This window comes from Thalassophryne amazonica, chromosome 16, assembly GCF_902500255.1.
Source record: "Thalassophryne amazonica chromosome 16, fThaAma1.1, whole genome shotgun sequence".
Classification (NCBI taxonomy): domain Eukaryota; kingdom Metazoa; phylum Chordata; class Actinopteri; order Batrachoidiformes; family Batrachoididae; genus Thalassophryne; species Thalassophryne amazonica.
In genome coordinates this window covers 34,853,072-34,874,700 of record NC_047118.1, presented here as the reverse complement: position 1 = coordinate 34,874,700, position 21,629 = coordinate 34,853,072, and the positions used below count along the sequence as shown (strand labels likewise).

At 40.1% G+C, this 21,629-nt stretch overlaps 1 protein-coding gene across 3 annotated transcripts in view; it reads left to right on the top strand.

Moving 5' to 3' along the window:
• Positions 1 to 392: 392 nt before the first annotated feature.
• smarca4a (SWI/SNF related, matrix associated, actin dependent regulator of chromatin, subfamily a, member 4a) overlaps positions 393 to 21,629 on the top strand; it is a 50,426-nt gene continuing 29,189 nt past the window's right edge. For 2 of the 3 annotated variants that reach the window (XM_034189884.1, XM_034189883.1), the window contains exons 1-14: positions 393 to 481; positions 4,865 to 5,130; positions 7,075 to 7,207; positions 11,593 to 12,048; positions 12,297 to 12,395; positions 13,523 to 13,778; positions 14,469 to 14,595; positions 14,706 to 14,879; positions 15,429 to 15,602; positions 16,252 to 16,428; positions 16,523 to 16,573; positions 18,065 to 18,195; positions 18,459 to 18,522; positions 18,604 to 18,716. In XM_034189884.1, coding sequence (XP_034045775.1) covers positions 4,909 to 5,130; positions 7,075 to 7,207; positions 11,593 to 12,048; positions 12,297 to 12,395; positions 13,523 to 13,778; positions 14,469 to 14,595; positions 14,706 to 14,879; positions 15,429 to 15,602; positions 16,252 to 16,428; positions 16,523 to 16,573; positions 18,065 to 18,195; positions 18,459 to 18,522; positions 18,604 to 18,716 — 2,177 coding nt within the window. In that variant the 5' untranslated portion in view covers positions 393 to 481; positions 4,865 to 4,908. The remainder of the gene's footprint in view (positions 482 to 4,864; positions 5,131 to 7,074; positions 7,208 to 11,592; positions 12,049 to 12,296; positions 12,396 to 13,522; positions 13,779 to 14,468; positions 14,596 to 14,705; positions 14,880 to 15,428; positions 15,603 to 16,251; positions 16,429 to 16,522; positions 16,574 to 18,064; positions 18,196 to 18,458; positions 18,523 to 18,603; positions 18,717 to 21,629) is intronic. The other variant, XM_034189882.1, reaches the window with a different exon arrangement.

Here is a 21,629-nt window from a genome sequence, read left to right as displayed (position 1 = left end):
TAGGGGGGGACCGTTCGGTTATTACATTGTAGCCACTGTTTCAGTTCAACAGCAAATAACGCTCACAAATATACACTGTGTCTCTATGGTATAACAAGACGCCAGCTGTTTGGTCTGCACCGCCACCCCCTTTACCTGAATATAGATCCGCTCTTGCTGAACACTGTTGTTCTTTCAACCAAAATAGGCACAACTCACACAAGATATTCCCTTTCTGTCCCTCAGTCAACACCTCACATCTAATTTAATTTGGTGGTTTTAAAAGCATTCAGTGTCAAAAATCAATACTTGCTGTTTACTGCCCCCATCCCCCCAAGGAGCCTCTTCGCTCTACATTCCTGCCTGCAAAGCCGCGCCTCGCAGCCGACAGGGTCGCTGTTGAGCTGCAAAATCACACTCACGGGTGAAGAGGAAAAAAACCGACTGTGTAGATCGGTCTTTGTTTGTGGCTGAGGAGGAAATCCAAGAGACGCTGAAACCGGTGAGGCTTTAATTATCATCCTTTAACCTTTTGTGTAAATCGGCTTTAAGTCAGCTGTTTAGTCCCGGGAGTTTTGTTTGTGGTTTGGGCTGCCCTCGGCGTAAATGTGCGCTTTTTGTGCGTTACTATTGTTGAGGAAACAGCTGAGTTGTAGACCGAGCCGCGGCGCCACAGCGCAAATGAATGAAAAGTGTTTGTGGAAATGTGCCCGCTGAGTCCAGCGTACGGGAGGCGCGATGGATCAGACAGCCTCAGACACAGAGCAGGGATGCTCTCTGGTCGCATCTGACCAAACAGACCAAAAAAACTCACACATTTTAAGACTAATTAGCCTGGGAGAGCATGGCCGACTCGGCTAATTTAACTAGCTCGTTAGCAGGCATGCTGTGGTTCCTTAGCTAGCAGGCTAAACCCAGTTGGGCTTCTCTTTGTTCGTTTACTTTCATTTTATAGTTTTTAACGAAACGACAAAATTGCATGAACTTGAACCGATACTTTCGCGTTATTAACCGTTAATTCCGTTAAGGCCCAGGTTAATAATAACCAAGGTATATCAGAGCAGTTGAAGTGTCAGCTGGGGTTGTTTTGTCCTCCTGTGGGGTTTTGTTAATTTTTGACTCAAAAAGTGAAAATGTAACCAAGATATCATTACCACTGCTGATCTGAGAGGGTTAGAACATGTAAAAATGTTTAATATTGAAGAAATATTGTTTGTAACTTTAAAAGAAGACACTGAGGTAATGCATCAAAACAGTAATTTTCACATCTGTTTCTGTACCTGTTACTTTAAATGTAAAATCGTTCATAAATCCAGTTCATGTTATTAACCTCCAAAGGATGAAAGATAATTGTGCTGTATTCCAGATTTTAAAGGTGTTCTTAGTCCATTCTGCCTGTCAGTACCAGATCTGTACTGCCTAGATAAGCACATGCACAGTAGAGGTGGGCGGATTGATCCTAATATCGATAATATCAATACCAATTCTGGTATTGATATTAAACGATCCTCGTGTAAAAAGATCGATACTCAAGCTTTTTTTCTCTCCCGCACGCACTGACTACTGCGCATGCAGATTCATCAAAGTCTACTTTCTGTCTGTAAGAGCAGCACTGCACTGTGTCACAACATGGAGCAGCGCACCTTTGTATTGTGGTTTGTCAGCCCTCTACCTCAGGAGATTTTGTTTTAAGTTGTGTTGAGTGATATTTTTTTTAAACAAAAATGTTGATTGTGATAAAGTATTTTGTTGTCACGTACAATGTTTGGTGAAATTCTATCCTAGGTCTTTTGGATCCTTTGGATCTATGAAGCTTAAATATGAAAAAGTATCAGTATCAGTGATACTGGGCCTGTATTTACTTGGCATCGGATCAATACCAAAATTCCCTGTATCGCCTACCTCTAATGCACAGGCAGACTGTTTTTGGCTCAGCAACTATACTTTCTTAATTAATATTTTGAATGAAACAGAATGCCACTATAAGCTACATGGGCATAAAACACTCAGTTGTTCCAGTTGGCTGTTAAATGTTCTGCACATGTAGTTGTGTGCATGTGCAGAACAGATTTGGCAGGTGTTACTGATTTGGTGTTTGCACTACCAGTTCTTTTATACAGTGGGTACAGGTCATCCAGTTCTATTTACTTACTAGATAGAGGACCGCTGCGATCTGCTCATTTGCTGGCTGTTGCCAGAGCGCTGCCATCTCGGTTAGCATGTGACAACCAGACATAAATAAAAAAACAATGTGGACATGATCAATGTTTTTAAGACAGTTTCACCATAAATCTGCATTTTCTGTGCTGTTACATTTATTCAAACTCAGTCCCATATTTGTACAGCCACTATTTGTCAAAATAAATACAGAACAAAAATACTATTTATATAATATCTAATAGACTTGAATTAATTTGTTCGTCCCAGTCCAGATAGAAAATACGAGCTGGTCAGCTGGTAAATGTCAGCTGGTATGTGCCTGATTTCCCTTCTTATGTTGACATGATTGGACGAGTCATCGAAAATTTGAAAATTTCAACGTTTGTGTTGCTGCAGTTATTCGTCAAAGAGGAGCCTGAATAGAGCATATTAGCAACTATTAAGGACAGACCACCAAAAATGTTTCAATTTCTATCAGATTTGAAGGACATAATCTCCCATCATTCTACTAATGTTTGGTGAAAGAATTTTCAGAATATCTCATCTGAGTAAAAAATGAGATCAAAAAGAAAATAGGGCGGGTTTTTTTTTTTGTTTGTTTGTTTTTTTTTTGGAGCACCCTGTATTTTTTTATTTATTTAACCAGCTGATACTACTTTGTCAGCTTCTCGCAGCACCCGAATGCTGCACAAAACAGCAGTTTCAGATCACTTTAACCCAAGTTTAAGTCAGAGCATCATAGATTTCTGTTTAATGTCTAACGATGTGGAATAACGCTAAGCAAGATGGCGGCTGCTGGCAACAGCTCACAGGCTGCATCCGCCATCTAGTGGATTAAATAGAAATTGATGGCACAGAAGACAATGCGTCTGACTGGCTCATCGTCATCACGTGGCAACCCCTGTGACACCCCCACTCACTTTCTATGGATATAGGCAATTTGTTCAATTTTCCACACCTTCTAAAAGTCAAAGTCAGCTTTATTGTCAATACCATATGTACAGGACAAACGGCATTAAAATTGCAGGAGTCTCTGAGGCCCACGGTGTAAGTGATAATATAATTAAAAAGTAATAGAAATGTAAACATTCAAGAATAATCCTATTTTCCTGATTTGGGGCTAGATACCGATATACAACCCCCTGGCAAAAATTATGGAATCACCGGCCTCGGAGGATGTTCATTCAGTTGTTTAATTTTGTAGAAAAAAAGCAGATCACAGACATGACACAAAACTAAAGTCATTTCAAATGGCAACTTTCTGGCTTTAAGAAACACTATAAGAAATCAAGAAAAAAGATTGTGGCAGTCAGTAACGGTTACTTTTTTAGACCAAGCAGAGGGAAAAAAATATGGAATCACTCAATTCTGAGGAAAAAATTATGGAATCACCCTGTAAATTTTCATCCCCAAAACTAACACCTGCATCAAATCACATCTGCTCGTTGATATTGACCCTATGTGTCTTTTTGCAAGGAATGTTTTCACAGTTTTTGCTCTATGGCAAGATGCATTATCATCTTGAAAAATGATTTCATCATCCCCAAACATCCTTTCAATTGTCCAAAATATCAACGTAAACTTGTGCATTTATTGATGATGTAATGACAGCCATCTCCCCAGTGCCTTTACCTGACATGCAGCCCCATATCATCAATGACTGTGGAAATTTACATGTTCTCTTCAGGCAGTCATCTTTATAAATCCCATTGGAACGGCACCAAACAAAAGTTCCAGCATCATCACCTTGCCCAATGCAGATTCGAGATTCATCACTGAATATGACTTTCATCCAGTCATCCACAGTCCACGATTGCTTTTCCTTAGCCCATTGTAACCTTGTTTTTTTCTCTTTAGGTGTTAATGATGGCTTTCGTTTAGCTTTTCTGTATGTAAATCCCATTTCCTTTAGGGGGTTTCTTACAGTTCGGTCACAGACGTTGACTCCAGTTTCCTCCCATTCGTTCCTCATTTGTTTTGTTGTGCATTTTTCGATTTTTGAGACATATTGCTTTAAGTTTTCTGTCTTGACGCTTTGATGTCTTCCTTGGTCTACCAGTATGTTTGCCTTTAACAACCTTCCCATGTTGTTTGTATTTGGTCCAGAGTTTAGACACAGCTGACTGAACAACCAACATCTTTTGCAACATTACGTGATGATTTACCCTCTTTTAAGAGTTTGATAATCCTCTCCTTTGTTTCAATTGACATCTCTCGTGTTGGAGCCATGATTCATGTCAGTCCACTTGGTGCAACAGCTCTCCAAGGTGTGATCACTCCTTTTTAGATGCAGACTAACGAGCAGATCTGATTTGATGCAGGTGTTAGTTTTGGGGATGAAAATTTACAGGGTGATTCCATAATTTATTCCTCAGAATTGAGTGATTCCATATTTTTTTCCTCTGCTTGGTCTAAAAAAGTAACAGTTACTGACTGCCACAATCTTTTTTCCTTGATTTCTTATAGTGTTTCTTAAAGCCAGAAAGTTGCCATTTGAAATGACTTTAGTTTTGTGTCATGTCTGTAATCTGCTTTTTTCTACAAAATTAAACAACTTAATGAACATCCTCTGAGGCCGGTGATTCCATAATTTTTGCCAGGGGTTGTAGTATTTCTGCATATCCACTTTTGAATAGTTTGCCAAGAGTTAAATAAGGTTGTGTACTTCTCTGGTTCCAGATAGATTCTAATCATTGTCTTAATTTCTCCTGTTATCTTTCCTCAGAGGGTGCTTGCTCCTGCCCCATATTCTCGGGTTTTTCCTAAGACATGTCAACTCCTGACCCCCCAATGGGAGGGACACCTCGGCCTGTCCCTTCCCCAGGACCAGGGCCTTCTCCGGGAGGCATGATGGGCCCGAGTCCTGGTCCTTCTCCAGGGTCAGCCCACAGCATGATGGGTCCCAGCCCAGGACCACCTGGATCTGGACATCCCCATCCACCCCAAGGCTCATCAGGATATCCTCAGGACAACATGCACGCAATGCACAAAGTACAAAAATATTTTGATTTATGTTTTATTTATATGTCTATTCTGTCACCACTGACAACATGAAAAGCAAGAGTTCCACATAATCCACTGGCATTGCACTATGTCTTAAAATTCACTTGATTCTGGAACTATATTGTCAGCATCAGTCTAAAATGTACATAATTATTAAATCATGCGTGTATTTATTTTAGTTTTTTATTTGTTATTGACAATTATAGCCATGCTTTTACAAGTAAATCATTTAGTAACTCTTTTTGAAATCGATTCAGTCATGTGTAACATTAAAGGGAAGTAAACAATTATTGGCATTTTGCTAATTGGCTGTTTCGGTGACAAAAAAGAAGTGTTATGAAAATATGGATGGTTTCCACACTGTCACAAATGTTAAGCATGCTTTTTATCTCTCTTTGTACATGCTAAAGCTGCTGTTTTCCATTGTCAATATTTTAATATAATGTATAAGGATTCTCTGTTTGCAAAGCTTTTAGATGCTTCATTGTTGCATTCTGCTCATAAAACAAATTCAGGGGCGTAACCAGAAAGGGGGAGGGGGGTGTTGGGTTTCTGCACTAGTAAAGAATTAAAAAAAAATTTTTTTTAATGGAATATTTGGGCTAAAAATAATCTAAAATTTCTGTGTAATGCTGTTCAAAAGATTTTAGCACATTTAATGTAAAACAATGAGAAACTGATATTTATTCATTCCTACCTGTAATTTGTGTTTGTACGGCTGTATCGCCAACGCATAATCTTTGCCGCCATGATTGTTTCGGTCTCGCTAACATCGCTTGAGAGTTCAGAATGGTTGCCAGCATGTCTAAATCGATCATGAATCACTGCTTTAAGATGCTCACCTTAGTCATGTTGTCAGCCACAGTCTGAAAATACATTTAACACTTAACAATTAATAACAAAAAATAAAACTACATCTTCTTTTTTCTGTTTGTGAGTAGATTGCAAACCAGCTTTAATGTGCATACCACCACCTACTGTATCAGACTGTGTGTGGAATAATGGCATTAATTATTCCAATTCCTCTTTTGAAAAAAACGATTGGCCACTTGACTTTTCAATCGGTGGTCAGGTAGGGGTCAATTGAAGAATTACACAGAGGTCAAAATTAAAAGATGCTCCAATCATATTGAAAAATATTCCACATTATTTGCCTGATCATAAAGATTCCAAAAAGGTATAGTTTGGACTATCTGTGACTGAATTCTATGGAGTTATGGGATAAAAACCGATTGAAAATTCAAGTAGCCAATTGTTTTTTTCAAAAGAGGATTGTCTGAGGAGTATTTCTGCCGAATTTGATGCTTTTATCACCATTAGCAGGATTCCCCTCTAAATATTGTCTTATCCGCTGCACTAAATACATAAGGTGAAACAATGAAATGATCAAAATGTACAGTACATTTTTTAACACTTAAGAAACAGCAGAAGTTTGATCATTTTACCACAATCATACAGCAATTTTAAAAGACTGAACAAGAGTAGCATGTGAGTGCTGTAGTTTTATTTATAGCCTAAAAGCACAGGGTTTCCGTGCTGATTCCAATAGTCTGCCAACGGGTACATCTTCTAGTAATTCTAAATAAATAAGTGGTGTGTGTCTTCCCTTTCACCTGGAGATAAAAAAAAAAATTTGCGTGAAAAAACACTATTTTTATTATGTAGCAGTCCTACAAACACAGTGTTGATGACAGTTGGCGGCACTTGTTGATGTGAGTGCTTTGTTTTGACAAGAATTGTTATATAAGTTGAACATATTAATCTTCAGATGCATGAGAGTAAATTCTACAGGGTTCTTTCAAAAAATTTGTGGAGGAATTGCTGGTCGATATTGAAATTGCTATTGCTAATATTCTCAATTTATTGAAAGTCAGTATTCTGACCTTGCGTAGAAATTTTGTTTATCATGAATTATTCTGCGTCTTTCTTCAGCCCATGGAAGCTATGCATGAGAAGGGAATGACTGATGATCCACGCTATGGCCAGATGAAGGGAATGAGCATGAGAGCAGGGGGCCACACTGGGATGGGACCCCCTCCAAGCCCCATGGACCAACATTCACAAAGTAACTAGGCACATCAAATATTTTAAAGTGCACAGACAAAATGCTTACAAATACTGCCTTATAATAAAACCAGAGTTGTGTTACATATGCAGTATGCCTGTACGCTGAAGCATGTCTGTTACTCTAAATTTGCAATTTGCAAATCCTCTAAATTTGTAAGGGGGGAAAAAATGAAGCCATTTGAGTTGGTTGTGTGCAGTGATGCCGGTAACGCGTTACTTAGTAACGCGTTACTCTAATCTGACCACTTTTTTTTAGTAACGAGTAATCTAACGCGTTAATCTTTCCAAATCAGTAATCAGATTAAAGTTACTTCTTCATGTCACTGTGCGTTACTATTATTTTTCATTGTGGGTCGACAGCAGCATTAAACTTGGTCTGTGGGCAGGAGGTCGGGGTTCGACTGAACTGCCCACTTTAAGCGAGCTGTGAGCTTTTCATCCACGGTTTTTTGCAGCTGCTCGACTCGTCCTCACCTCTTAAAGCGCGGTGATCAGCACACCTGCACTGAGCTTTACAAAGACATTTTTATACTTTTTCCCCTCCTTTATTTAGAATTCTGAGCTGAGCCGCTCCGTATCGTCTCGTTAAAAACAGCTGATCCTCCGCGACGCGTCAACAACTAACACTATTTTCCACTCAAATGCACCTAAACTCTCTTTCTGAGGACCACATGATGTGAAAACACAATAAAACTTTCTTACCTGTAAATCTGGTCCTGTTTTCTGCATAAATAAATGTTATCCATTCTTTGTGCTCAAACGCCAAAGCAGGGGCGAATCCAGATGGAATGGGGGCGTGGGGCAGGGATGTGCCCCCCCCCACAACACCCCTAGATTAAAGGTCCAGTTTTGAAGCCGTTTTTTACTACAACTACTAATATTGCTTAAAATAATAATAATTTCGACAAGTAAAATGTTTAGAGAGTTAGAATTTAATAGTTACATTTCTAAACAATGTAGGTTTGAAATTGCAAGTTTTACTGTTACAGTGCTGTCAACAGTTAAATATGAGGTCAAGAAAGAGGTCTTTATTTTACTTTTTATAAAACAAGTATTTATTTTCATTGAAGTCAAGAAAGGGTGACTAAAGTGAGTTGTTGTCGGCAGCTGTGGAAAGTAACTAAAAAAGTAACTAGTAATCTAACTTAGTTACTTTTACAATTGAGTAATCAGTAAAGTAACTAAGTTACTTTTTCAAGGAGTAATCAGTAATTGGATTACTTTTTCAAAGTAACTGTGGCAACACTGGTTGTGTGCTCCTTTTTCCATATATAACTCATTGCAAAGACGATCAACTCTCAACAGTTTCAGCACAGCTAATTAGCACTGGTGAGAGAACTGGTATGCTTCTGTGTAAATGATTATGTAGCAAAGTCAATCAATCAATCAATTTTTTTTTATATAGCGCCAAATCACAACAAACAGTTGCCCCAAGGCGCTTTATATTGTAAGGCAAGGCCATACAATAATTATGTAAAACCCCAACGGTCAAAACGACCCCCTGTGAGCAAGCACTTGGCTACAATGGGAAGGAAAAACTCCCTTTTAACAGGAAGAAACCTCCAGCAGAACCAGGCTCAGGGAGGGGCAGTCTTCTGCTGGGACTGGTTGGGGCTGAGGGAGAGAACCAGGAAAAAGACATGCTGTGGAGGGGAGCAGAGATCGATCACTAATGATTAAATGCAGAGTGGTGCATACAGAGCAAAAAGAGAAAGAAACAGTGCATCATGGGAACCCCCCAGCAGTCTACTTCTATAGCAGCATAACTAAGGGATGGTTCAGGGTCACCTGATCCAGCCCTAACTATAAGCTTTAGCAAAAAGGAAAGTTTTAAGCCTAATCTTAAAAGTAGAGAGGGTGTCTGTCTCCCTGATCTGAATTGGGAGCTGGTTCCACAGGAGAGGAGCCTGAAAGCTGAAGGCTCTGCCTCCCATTCTACTCTTACAAACCGTAGGAACTACAAGTAAGCCTGCAGTCTGAGAGCGAAGCGCTCTATTGGGGTGATATGGTACTACGAGGTCCCTAAGATAAGATGGGACCTGATTATTCAAAACCTTATAAGTAAGAAGGAGAATTTTAAATTATATTCTAGAATTAACAGGAAGCCAGTGAAGAGAGGCCAATATGGGTGAGATATGCTCTCTCCTTCTAGTCCCCGTCAGTACTCTAGCTGCAGCATTTTGAATTAACTGAAGGCTTTTTAGGGAACTTTTAGGACAACCTGATAATAATGAATTACAATAGTCCAGCCTAGAGGAAATAAATGCATGAATTAGTTTTTCAGCATCACTCTGAGACAAGACCTTTCTAATTTTAGAGATATTGCGTAAATGCAAAAAAGCAGTCCTACATATTTGTTTAATATGCGCTTTGAATGACATATCCTGATCAAAAATGACTCCAAGATTTCTCACAGTATTACTAGAGGTCAGGGTAATGCCATCCAGAGTAAGGATCTGGTTAGACACCATGTCAAGATTTGTGGGGGCCAAGTACAATAACTTCAGTTTTATCTGAGTTTAAAAGCAGGAAATTAGAGGTCATCCATGTCTTTATGTCTGTAAGACAATCCTGCAGTTTAGCTAATTGGTGTGTGTCCTCTAGCTTCATGGATAGATAAAGCTGGGTATCATCTGCGTAACAATGAAAATTTAAGCAATGCCGTCTAATAATACTGCCTAAGGGAAGCATGTATAAAGTGAATAATATTGGTCCTAGCACAGAACCTTGTGGAACTCCATAATTAACTTTAGTCTGTGAAGAAGATTCCCCATTTACATGAACAAATTGTAATCTATTAGACAAATATGATTCAAACCACCGCAGCGCAGTGCCTTTAATACCTATGGCATGCTCTAATCTCTGTAATAAAATTTTATGGTCAACAGTATCAAAAGCAGCACTGAGGTCTAACAGAACAAGCACAGAGATGAGTCCACTGTCCGAGGCCATAAGAAGATCATTGTAACCTTCACTAATGCTGTTTCTGTACTATGATGAATTCTAAAACCTGACTGAAACTCTTCAAATAGACCATTCCTCTGCAGATGATCAGTTAGCTGTTTTACAACTACTCTTTCAAGAATTTTGAGAAAAAAGGAAGGTTGGAGATTGGCCTATAATTAGCTAAGATAGCTGGGTCAAGTGATGGCTTTTTTAAGTAATGGTTTTAATTACTGCCAACTTAAAAAGCCTGTGGTACATAGCCAACTAACAAAGATAGATTGATCATATTTAAGATCGAAGCATTAAATAATGGTAGGGCTTCCTTGAGCAGCCTGGTAGGAATGGGGTCTAATAGACATGTTGATGGTTTGGATGAAGTAACTAATGAAAATAACTCAGACAGAACAATCGGAGAGAAAGAGTCTAACCAAATACCGGCATCACTGAAAGCAGCCAAAGATAACGATACGTCTTTGGGATGGTTATGAGTAATTTTTTCTCTAATAGTTAAAATTTTGTTAGCAAAGAAAGTCATGAAGTCATTACTAGTTAAAGTTAATGGAATACTCAGCTCAATAGAGCAAAAGCGCCACCGTGTTGAATTCTCACAGGACATGTTGGACTCCGAAAAATGATGCCCACCTCTTCCACCATTCGGAAGATTCAGACGGCTTTTGGTGGCTTTTCAGTCGTGTGACTATCCGAGAAATTGTGGAAGAGGTGGGCATGTCACAACATGTCCTGTGAGGCTTCAACACAGTGGAGGTTTTGCTCCGTCAGCTTCGTGCCGAAGCCATCGGCATGAATTTTGCTGCAACTCTTTTCATGGCCAAATCTTCTGTCACAGTAAAATGTGCCGAAAAAGTGCTGATGTCCACCTCTTCCCCAATTTCTCGGATAGTCACACGACGGTCCCGCATCACCACAGCGTTCACTTTGGAAATGATCTGATCATTTCTGCATGTTGATGGCCGCCCGGAGAGCAGCTCGCTCTCCACCGTTGTGCAGACGTCTTTAAACCGGTTGTACCACTCCTTAATCTGTGCGATGCCCATAGCATCGTCACCGAAAGCCATCTGAATAATCCGAATGGTTTCCACCTGGCTGTCGCCCAGTTTCTGGCAAAATTTGATGAAGTCGCGCTGCTCCAGTCGTTCCGCCATTTCCTTGCAAAGAAAATCCGATGAGAGACTACACCCATCCTCACACAAAGGCTGCTTACAAGCAAATGACGCAATCGACAGGTGTGAAAAAACTTACGCATGCGCATGAAGGTTCAAGGTTGGCTCATGCAAGCACACGTGATTCAAATCCATCAGGTTTTTGCAAAAAATAAAAGGTTGGATACTTTTCTAACAGACTTCGTATTTCTTTGTATGCTATGAATGTGGTTAAGCATGGTGTCCAAAGTTGTCATATCCTTGCATCTGTCCCCAGGTTATCCCTCTCCATTAGGTGGATCAGAGCATGCACCTAGCCCTGTCCCAGCAAACGGCACTCCTGGCCCTATGATTCCTGGAGGTCCCCCTGGTCCAGGAGCTGGGCCTATGGAGGCAAGTGGGGACCCTGGTCAGGGAATGGGTCAACCAAATCGTGGTGGTGCACCGGGACCAGGTGGGCCTAGCGGTGCAGCAGGTGGGCCAGGTACCACAGGTGGGCCGACTCCTTTCAATCAGAACCAGTTGCATCAGCTTAGGGCACAGATCATGGCCTATAAGATGCTTGCACGCAGTCAGCCCATACCAGAGCACCTGCAGATGGCTGTGCAGGGCAAAAGACCAATGCCAGGAATGCAGCAACAGCCAATGCCAAGCATGCCGCCTTCTGCAGGACCAGGTGGTGGGGCTGGAGCTGGGTCGGGACCAGCTCAGGCCAACTACAGCAGACCGCATGGTAAGCTGAGAATCCCTCAACTCTGAGGATGTTTTTAAGTTTAAAAGAACTGTAGAAATACAGCATATTATTGTATTAGACTCAAAAGCAGTCATGTTAATTACTGAGCAGAGGACCACTGGTGGCTGAACATGATTTTATTCTTCTGTGTTTCTCACTTGCATTATTGCTTATATATATATATATATATATATATATATATGTGTGTGTGTGTGTGTGTGTGCGTTCATTTCAATGTATATTTACAGGCATGGTCGGACCTAACATGCCACCTCCTGGACCTGCAGGAGTTCCACCTGGTATGCAAGGCCAGCCTATGAATGGACCTGCCAAATCATGGCCTGAAGGTAGCGCTTGATGTTCAGTCTATGTGAAATCACCAGAGGCTTTCTTCATACTTTCACAAAAAAATTTTTTTTTCTTTTCTTTTCAAAGTAAGCACCATATAAAATTTCAACCTTAAATCGGTAATTTTTGAGACATTAGATCTCTAAAAATGGGGTGTGACTGGTTTTACTTCAAAAATGGTGATGCAGAAAGTGATGCTAAGGTAAATAAGTCTTTACTTTTGAAAAAAATCATGCAAGATGTATGAAATTTTCAGGAGATATTCTTGCCAGATGTCTTTATCTACTATAAAAGAAGACCCACAGTTGCATATTTGCTGTTTTTAATAATAATTTCCTGCATACATTTTGAATGCATTTTACTCATGTATGACGTGGTCAGCCATAAAAAGAGAATTATATACCACTTTAAAGGGCAAACACTGTTTATGTGTTACATCTCCATTTGCATCTCTGCGAGGATTTTCTCAGAAATTGACATTTCAGCTACAGTTTGCTAGAAGATACATGAGACACCCGAGACAAGATTTGACCCGTTTTTGTGTATAAAAGTTGTTTTGTTCAACTCCACAAAGAGCCGTCATAGGTGTCTTTTTGGTTTTCCTCATGAGTCTCCTTTTTGTATGGTGGCTACATTTTTGAGAATTGCCCACTGCAGACAGATTTACTGGACAGTACCATACTGTTTGAATTTGAATTGCTTAATGATTGATCAAGGCCTGTGAAAATGGACTTTGTGTAAAAATAGCTGTAATTCTTAAATGGTTAATGTGACCTTTTTGCTAAGCAGCTTTAATTAAAGCTGAAAGTTGACACTACATGCGCTAAATTGTTTCAAGTCCATTCTGGTGGTTTACAGATGCAAAATTACAAATTTGTCACTGTCCAGCAACTTATGGACATGACTGTATTCTGTAAAGTTATTATAGGCTGATGTCCATTGCAGTTAAAGCTATTATGGGAGATTTGTGGTGTTGGGGTCATGTAGTATATTATAACAGATCCCAGGCAGCCAACCTGTTAGTGCAGCTTAACCCAAATCAGGCACTTAGTCATCAGTGTTGTAGTGCAGTGTGTGTTGTGCACATACACCAGAATTGATGTTGATTTTGGTTTATTCGTTGTAGGACCAATGGTTAATGCTGCTGCTCCATCCAGCGCTCCTCAGAAGTTAATTCCGCCTCAACCTACTGGCAGACCCTCTCCTGCACCTCCTTCTGTGCCTCCTGCTGCTTCGCCAGTAATGCCCCCTCAGACACAATCCCCAGGACAGCCTGCCCACCCGCCTCCCATGATGCTACACCAAAAGCAGAATCGCATAACCCCCATCCAAAAGCCCCGTGGCCTGGACCCAGTAGAGATTCTCCAGGAGCGAGAGTACAGGTGACACTCAGACAAGCGCCTGTCAGCATACAAAACTGGAGCACTGTTGTTTTTTTACACTTTAAAATTGGACTTAAACCTGTGTTATTGCTGTTGTTTAATTTTGATGTGTCTAGAAAACTGACCCATAACTGCACTGGCATTATGTGGAAGTTTCCATTCTAACGTGTTCTTGTTTGAAGGTATCAAAAAGCTGATGAACCTCTTTGCATCAGTAGACTAATTGTTCTTTATCATCAGCAGAGCAACACACTCTAAGGTTGAAGGTGATTCCTTGTTGGCGCTACAGTCATATAGTGATTGGAACTATTTGGCTGACATCAAACCATTTTCCCTGAATGTCACCTAATAAGACAGGATTCTTTCAGTGTCGCTATAGGGACACAAAGTTCTTTGACAAAGCTTGATACCTTAGTGGGGAGTCTGGAGTAACCAATAAAATTGAAACAAGAAGTGCCGCTTTGCAGACGGTATTTTGACTTTTTAAAAAAAGCCGATTTATTGAAATGCACATTAGAGATGTTAAATTATACTGAAGACATTCCCGGCTGTTTTGAAATTGCTGTAAGAAAATTGTTGAAATGTTTTATTTATTTTATGTAAATGAATGTTACTCCTTTTGCTTGGCTGTATTACTTATATTTGTGGATGTTCAGTCTGAAATTTAAATATATTCTGTTTATTCCTCAGGCTGCAGGCACGCATTGCTCATCGTATCCAGGAACTGGAGAACCTGCCCGGCTCCTTAGCTGGGGACCTGCGGACCAAAGCCACTATCGAGCTGAAGGCTCTACGACTGCTTAACTTCCAGAGACAGGTATCTAGTGCTGTTTGTGCAAAGCATTCAAAGTAAAAGTTGTTAGAAGACGCCCACCTGCAGTCATTAGAGCACTACTCTAGTAAGGTGTCACAACGCATGTCCGACAGTTGCGTCAGGAAGTGGTGGTTTGTATGCGACGAGACACAGCTTTGGAAACAGCCCTTAACTCGAAGGCCTACAAGCGAAGCAAGCGCCAGTCGCTACGTGAAGCCCGGATCACCGAGAAGCTGGAGAAGCAGCAGAAGATTGAACAAGAGCGGAAACGTCGTCAGAAACACCAGGTACATCGTGTGAAGGGAGGGGTGTGTGTTAAATACAGGAGATATGGATCGTTTTCCTGATTATCTCAATTCAAACATATTTTTGTGACTGTAGTCTTGTTGTAACTTATTAGTTCTGATATGATGAAGGGCACCTGTGGGCTGGCTCGGCTAACTACTAATTAGCAAGGCGAACTTTTTTGTAAGAGGGCTGTATAACAGTTCCTTCCTGTTTAATCTAAAGTAGCAAATTGGGGCACGTTTTGAAGCATTGTAATAACTTCTTGATCCATCTTTGTCAATCTTGAACAAACTTGGTATGTGTAGTAGTTGCAGCCATCATCTGCACCAGATTTGAACTCGAGATCCCATTTTTGAACTGTTCAAAAATTTCTTCCCGATTCTCGAAATTGTTGATAGTATGTGATAACGTCCGGATATTCATAGTCTTACCGGCTTCAGTCATGTAAAAGGTTGAAGGTTAAATAGCAGAAATTATCAAATGAAGCTTTTCTTTGGCTTCCTGTAAAGAATCTAATGACACTGGTGGCTTTGTTGTTCTGCTGATAGGAATACCTCAACAGCATTCTGCAGCACGCCAAGGACTTTAAGGAGTACCACCGCTCCATCACAGCGAAGATCCAGAAAGCTACCAAAGCTGTCGCCACATATCATGCTAACACTGAACGCGAACAGAAGAAAGAAAATGAGCGTATTGAAAAGGAGCGAATGCGAAGGCTGATGGTGAGACTGTAAAACATTTACAGATACACAACTGCATAACTTAGTGACTCCTTTGCAGTCAATTCAGGAAATGACACATTTCTCCATTTTATGACCACAAATACTATTATCGCTTTCTAATTGCTTTGGGGTGAGGGTCGGGGAGTACTGTACTGTACTTGGGAGTCTAAGCGTAGCCTTTTTTTTTTTTTTTACTAGTTTGGGAAGTCCTGTGGAATCAGTTCTTAGTTGTGTCACGGTGCAGGTGTGAATGATTCTGAATTGAATTACAAATGTCAATAATCAAGTTTACAAATGTTAATGAAAATGGTCCACCTGACCTCAGTTAAAGGGCTCTACGGCATCATAGGAAGAAAATGGTCCACTGGACCCAGAGGTGTGATGAAGTCACTGTCAAGTCATTCTCAAGTCATCAATCTGCAAGTCCCAAGTCAGCTGGGTGGGTGGTCACTTTAGCCCATCATATGAAGAAAATGGTCCACTGGACCTCAGTTTAGTCCATACCACCCTTTTGAAATATGAATCACTGATTATTACAAAAAATACAGGAGACAGCTTTAGGAGAACGTGGAATTAATGTTAAGATTGGTATCTCCAAAATTGTTTTTGTCCAACAAAAGCACCTGACCTCACTGTGTTTCTTACCCAGGCTGAGGATGAGGAGGGCTATCGCAAACTTATCGACCAGAAGAAAGACAAACGTCTGGCTTACCTCTTGCAACAGACAGACGAATATGTGGCCAACCTCACTGAGCTGGTGCGAGCTCATAAAGCTGCACAAGCTCTCAAAGAGAAGAAGAAGAAGAAGAAGAAGAAGAAAAAGAAGGTAGTTGTTTAGATGAATAGTTTTATGTTTGCATGTGCTTGTTGTATTTATTTATTTATTTATTTACTATTTTTGTGCTGTTGGAATGTTTCAGAAGCCAGAGAATGTGGAGGGTAGTGCTCTTGCTCTTGGACCTGATGGAGAGGTAAGTGTAGGAGGTAAAAAAAAAAAATCAAAGAATATATGTAGTGCATCTGGAAATCATTCATGGTGCTTCACTTTTTCCACATTTTGTTATGTTACAGCCTTATTCCAAAATGGAGTACATTCTTTTTTCCTTCAGAATTCTTCTCACAACATCCCATAATAACATTTTTTTTTTTTTTTTTTTTTTGCAAATTTATTAAAAATAAAAACTAAGAAATCACATGTACATGAGTATTCACAACTTTTGCTCAGTATTTTGTTGATGCACCTTTAGCAGCAATTACAGCCTGAAGTCTTCTTGAATATGATGCCACAAGCTTGGTGCACCTATCTTTGGGCAGTTTTGCTCATTCCTCTTTGCAGCACCTCTCAAGCTCCATCAGATTGGATGTGGAGCGACGGTGCACAGCCATTTTCAGATCTCTCCAGAGATGTTCAATCGGATTCAGGTCTGGGCTCTGGCTGGGCCACTCAAGGACATTCACAGAGTTGTCCTCAATCCACTCCTTTGATATCTTGGCTGTGTGCTTGGGGTCATTGTCCTGCTGTCCAATCAAGGGCAATATTTATACCTACCATTGTCATGTCTTTCACTGTCACGTTTATATATATTTTTTTTATTCCACTGACATGGTTTAGTTTATTCTATTTTATTTTTACCCAGGGCCAAAATGTGGCCATTGGGTATTGCGAAGGTCTTGCATTTGTTCATTTGTCTAAATGGACTGCATTTATATAGCGCTTCTATCTGCATCAGACACTCAACGCACTTTACACATCAATGCCACACATTCACCCCGATGTGAGGCTGCTGCCATACAAGGTACTCACTACACACCAGGAGCAACTAGGGGATTAAGGACCTTGCCCAAGGGCTCTTAGTGAATTTCCAGTCAGGCTGAGATTTGACCCGAGGATCCTCTGGCCTCAAGTCCAACGCTTTAACCACTAGACCATCACGTCCCCTAATTACTGTCAAGGTCTTCAACTTCACAGGGAACATTCTTGGAACACAGACCTTGGACAAATTCAAAGATGGCTAACCTTGACCGATTTTAAGGGGTCAAAAGGTCACATTCTGTATCCTATTTTTATGCTCATACAGCTGAGGGTATTTTAGCATTGCGTTATATTATTTATTCTAGAAGTGTCTTATTCTTGTACTGGGGGTGGGGGGGTGCTTTTTCTAATTTTGTTGTATGCCCAGTTGTACAATGACAGTAAACAGCTATTCTATTCTTAGAAATTGGATCATAATTCTATGTAATTGAGTGTTTGTTTCTGCTATGAAGTTGGACACTCAAACAACTCGAAGATTTGACACTTTGTTGGCTTAATTTTTCAGCTCCAGAAGTTGCAGCTTGGGTATGAACGAATGGAAGTTAAGAAGCTCATGTGTGGATGATGCACAGTGTATTTACTCTGACTTGATTCTGCCTATTTCCTGATATGCTATTAATATTATCCTCTTTTCCTGTCAAATCTTCAGCCATTGGATGAGACAAGCCAAATGAGTGACCTGCCGGTGAAGGTCATTCATGTGGACAGTGGAAAGATTCTGACAGGGCTTGATGCACCTAAAGCTGGTCAGCTGGAGACTTGGCTGGAAATGAACCCGGGGTCAGTCTACTGTCCATTTATTAACTTATACATGGGAAATATATTACTGTTTAGTATAGTAAGTGGCATTACCAAAGTGGCAAAGTAAGAAAGTCACCTTTTGTTCGTGTTTAAATTGTGGTGGTAATGCTGGAAGCTGAAGTTCTGGAATGAAGTATAGAAGCTACAAGGTGCCACTTTAGCAGATAACGCATGATGTCTGTCAAAATATAACAGACGAATTCATGATATAAGTTTATCAGTAACATTTTGTTCCTTTGCAGATATGAAGTTGCTCCACGTTCAGATAGTGAAGATAGTGGCTCAGATGAAGGGGAGGAGGAGGAGGTACGTGGTGAATACAACTGTAGAAAAACAACAACTTCTGGCTTCTTTAGTCAATTTTCTGAACTCTTGTTTTGTCATCAGGAGGAAGATGAGGAGCAGCCTCAGCACTCTGCGGCTCCATCAGAGGAGAAGAAGAAGATTCCTGACCCTGACAGTGAAGATGTGTCTGAAGTGGATGTCCGGCACATCATAGAGTAAGACAAAACTCTGGGGTTCATAGACTTATGAGACCCCACCAAATATCCCCTTACAGACTTCCAAACAGTGGCTATTTTCATACCAAAAGCAAAATCATATAATGTTAACAGACATAATGAAGTAAATTTTCTACAAAAAATAGATGGATAGTGGCATTTCTTAGTTTTGAAGACCGTTACTGGTCACTCTATTTTGTATGACTGTTTTAGCACATACACAATTTTTGGAAACCAATGAGCTTTGCACACTTTTTTTAATGAAATCAAATTTTTTTGAAAAAATAAAATAATAATAAATAAATATGTTTTCAGCTTCTCTATGTTAAAACTACTACACCTGTAAAGCACAACTAAATCATTTTCAGATTTTCATTTTCAGTTTTCTTTAGATAAATTAGTGAACATTTCCAAATCACAGAACATGTCTTGGACTTCATTTACATTAGTCATTAATAAATACAAACACTATGGTAAATCTGTCTGGAGTAGGCAGTAATCAACAACAGAGTGGCCTTGCAAGGAAACTCATGAGAGCAGCTACCAATACACTTATGATAACTCTATGCATTAACCATTTCCTTGTAACAAAGTTCTTCTGAAGGTGAAGCTGTATAACCGGTGATGTAAAAGATAAAAGATGCCCTATGCAGTTTGTCTAATCCCAACCACAGAAGCCTATAAGTCCTTTAGCTTGATGGCTTCCCTCAGTTTTTTCCATTTTGCACACTTAATTTTTGAGTTCTGCCTACTCTAGACATCTAGGTATCATCATAAAGATGAAAAGGCACAATTTTTCAAATGTGAACACAGCACAGAAAGGCCTGTTTTTTTTTTGTTTTTTTTTGGTCTTCAATTTCAATCAATCAACTTTTTTCTTATATAGCGCCAAATCACAACAAACAGTTGCCCCAAGGCGCTCCATATTGTAAGGCAAGGCCATACAATAATTATGAAAAACCCCAACGGTCAAAACGACCCCCTATGAGCAAGCACTTGGCAACAGTGGGAAGGAAAAACTCCCTTTAACAGGAAGAAAACCTCCAGCAGAACCAGGCTCAGGGAGGGGCAGTCTTCTGCTGAGACTGGTTGGGGCTGAGGGAAAAAAACAGGAAAAAGACATGCCATGAAGGGGGGCAGAGATCGATCACTAATGATTAAATGCAGAGTGATGCATACGGAGCAAAAAGAGAAAGAAACAGTGCATCATGGGAACCCCCCCACAATCTACGTCTAAAGCAGCATAACCAAGGGATGGTCCAGGGTCACCCGATCCAGCCCTAACTATAAGCCTTAGCGAAAAGGAAAGTTTTAAGCCTAATCTTAAAAGTAGAGAGGGTATCTGTCTCCCTGATCTGAATTGGGAGCTGGTTCCACAGGAGAGGAGCCTGAAAGCTGAAGGCTCTGCCTCCCATTCTACTCTTACAAACCCTAGGAACTACAAGTAAGCCCGCAGTCTGAGAACGAAGCGCTCTAATGGGGTAATATGGTACTACGAGGTCCCTAAGATAAGATGGGACCTGATTATTCAAAACCTTATAAGTAAGAAGAAGAATTTTAAATTCTATTCTAGAATTAACAGGAAGCCAATGAAGAGAGGCCAACACGGGTGAGATATGCTCTCTCCTGCTAGTCCCCGTCAATACTCTAGCTGCAGCATTCTGAACCAACTGAAGGCTTTTTAGGGAACTTTTAGGACAACCTGATAATAATGAATTACAATAGTCCAGCCTAGAGGAAATAAATGCATGAATTAGTTTTTCAGCATCACTCTGAGACAAGACCTTTCTGATTTAGAGATATTGCGTAAATGCAAAAAGGCAGTCCTACATATTGTTTGATATGCGCTTTGAATGACATATCCTGATCAAAAATGACTCCAAGATTTCTCACAGTATTACTAGAGATCAGGGAAATGCCATCCAGAGTAACGATCTGGTTAGACACCATGCTTCTAAGATTTGTGGGGCCAAGTACAATAACTTCAGTTTATCTGAGTTTAAAAGCAGGAATTAGAGGTCATCCATGTCTTTATGTCTGTAAGACAATCCTGCAGTTTAGCTAATTGGTGTGTATCCTCTGGCTTCATGGATAGATAAAGCTGGGTATCATCTGCGTAACAATGAAAATTTAAGCAATACCGTCTAATAATACTGCCTAAGGGAAGCATGTATAAAGTGAATAAAATTGGTCCTAGCACAGAACCTTGTGGAACTCCATAATTAACTTTAGTCTGTGAAGAAGATTCCCCATTTACATGAACAACTGTAATCTATTAGACAAATATGATTCAAACCACCGCAGCGCAGTGCCTTTAATACCTATGACATGCTCTAATCTCTGTAATAAAATTTTATGGTCAACAGTATCAAAAGCAGCACTGAGGTCCAACAGAACAAGCACAGAGATAAGTCCACTGTCCGAAGCCATAAGAAGATCATTTGTAACCTTCACTAATGCTGTTTCTGTACTATGATGAATTCTAAAACCTGACTGAAACTCTTCAAATAGACCATTCCTCTGCAGGTGATCAGTTAACTGTTTTTACAACTACCCTCTCAAGAATCTTTGAGAGAAAAGGAAGGTTGGAAATTGGCCTATAATTAGCTAAGATAGCTGGGTCAAGTGATGGCTTTTTAAGTAATGGTTTAATTACTGCCACCTTAAAGGCCTGTGGTACATAACCAACTAACAAAGATAGATGATCATATTTAAGATTGAAGCATTAAATAATGGTAGGACCTTCCTTGAGCAGCCTGGCAGGAATGGGGTCCAATAAACATGCCGATGGTTTTGGACGAAGCAACCAATGAAAATAACTCAGACAGAACAACCGGAGAGAAAGAGTCTAACCAAATAACCGGCATCACTGAAAGCAGCCAAAGATAACGATACATCTTTGGGATGGTTATG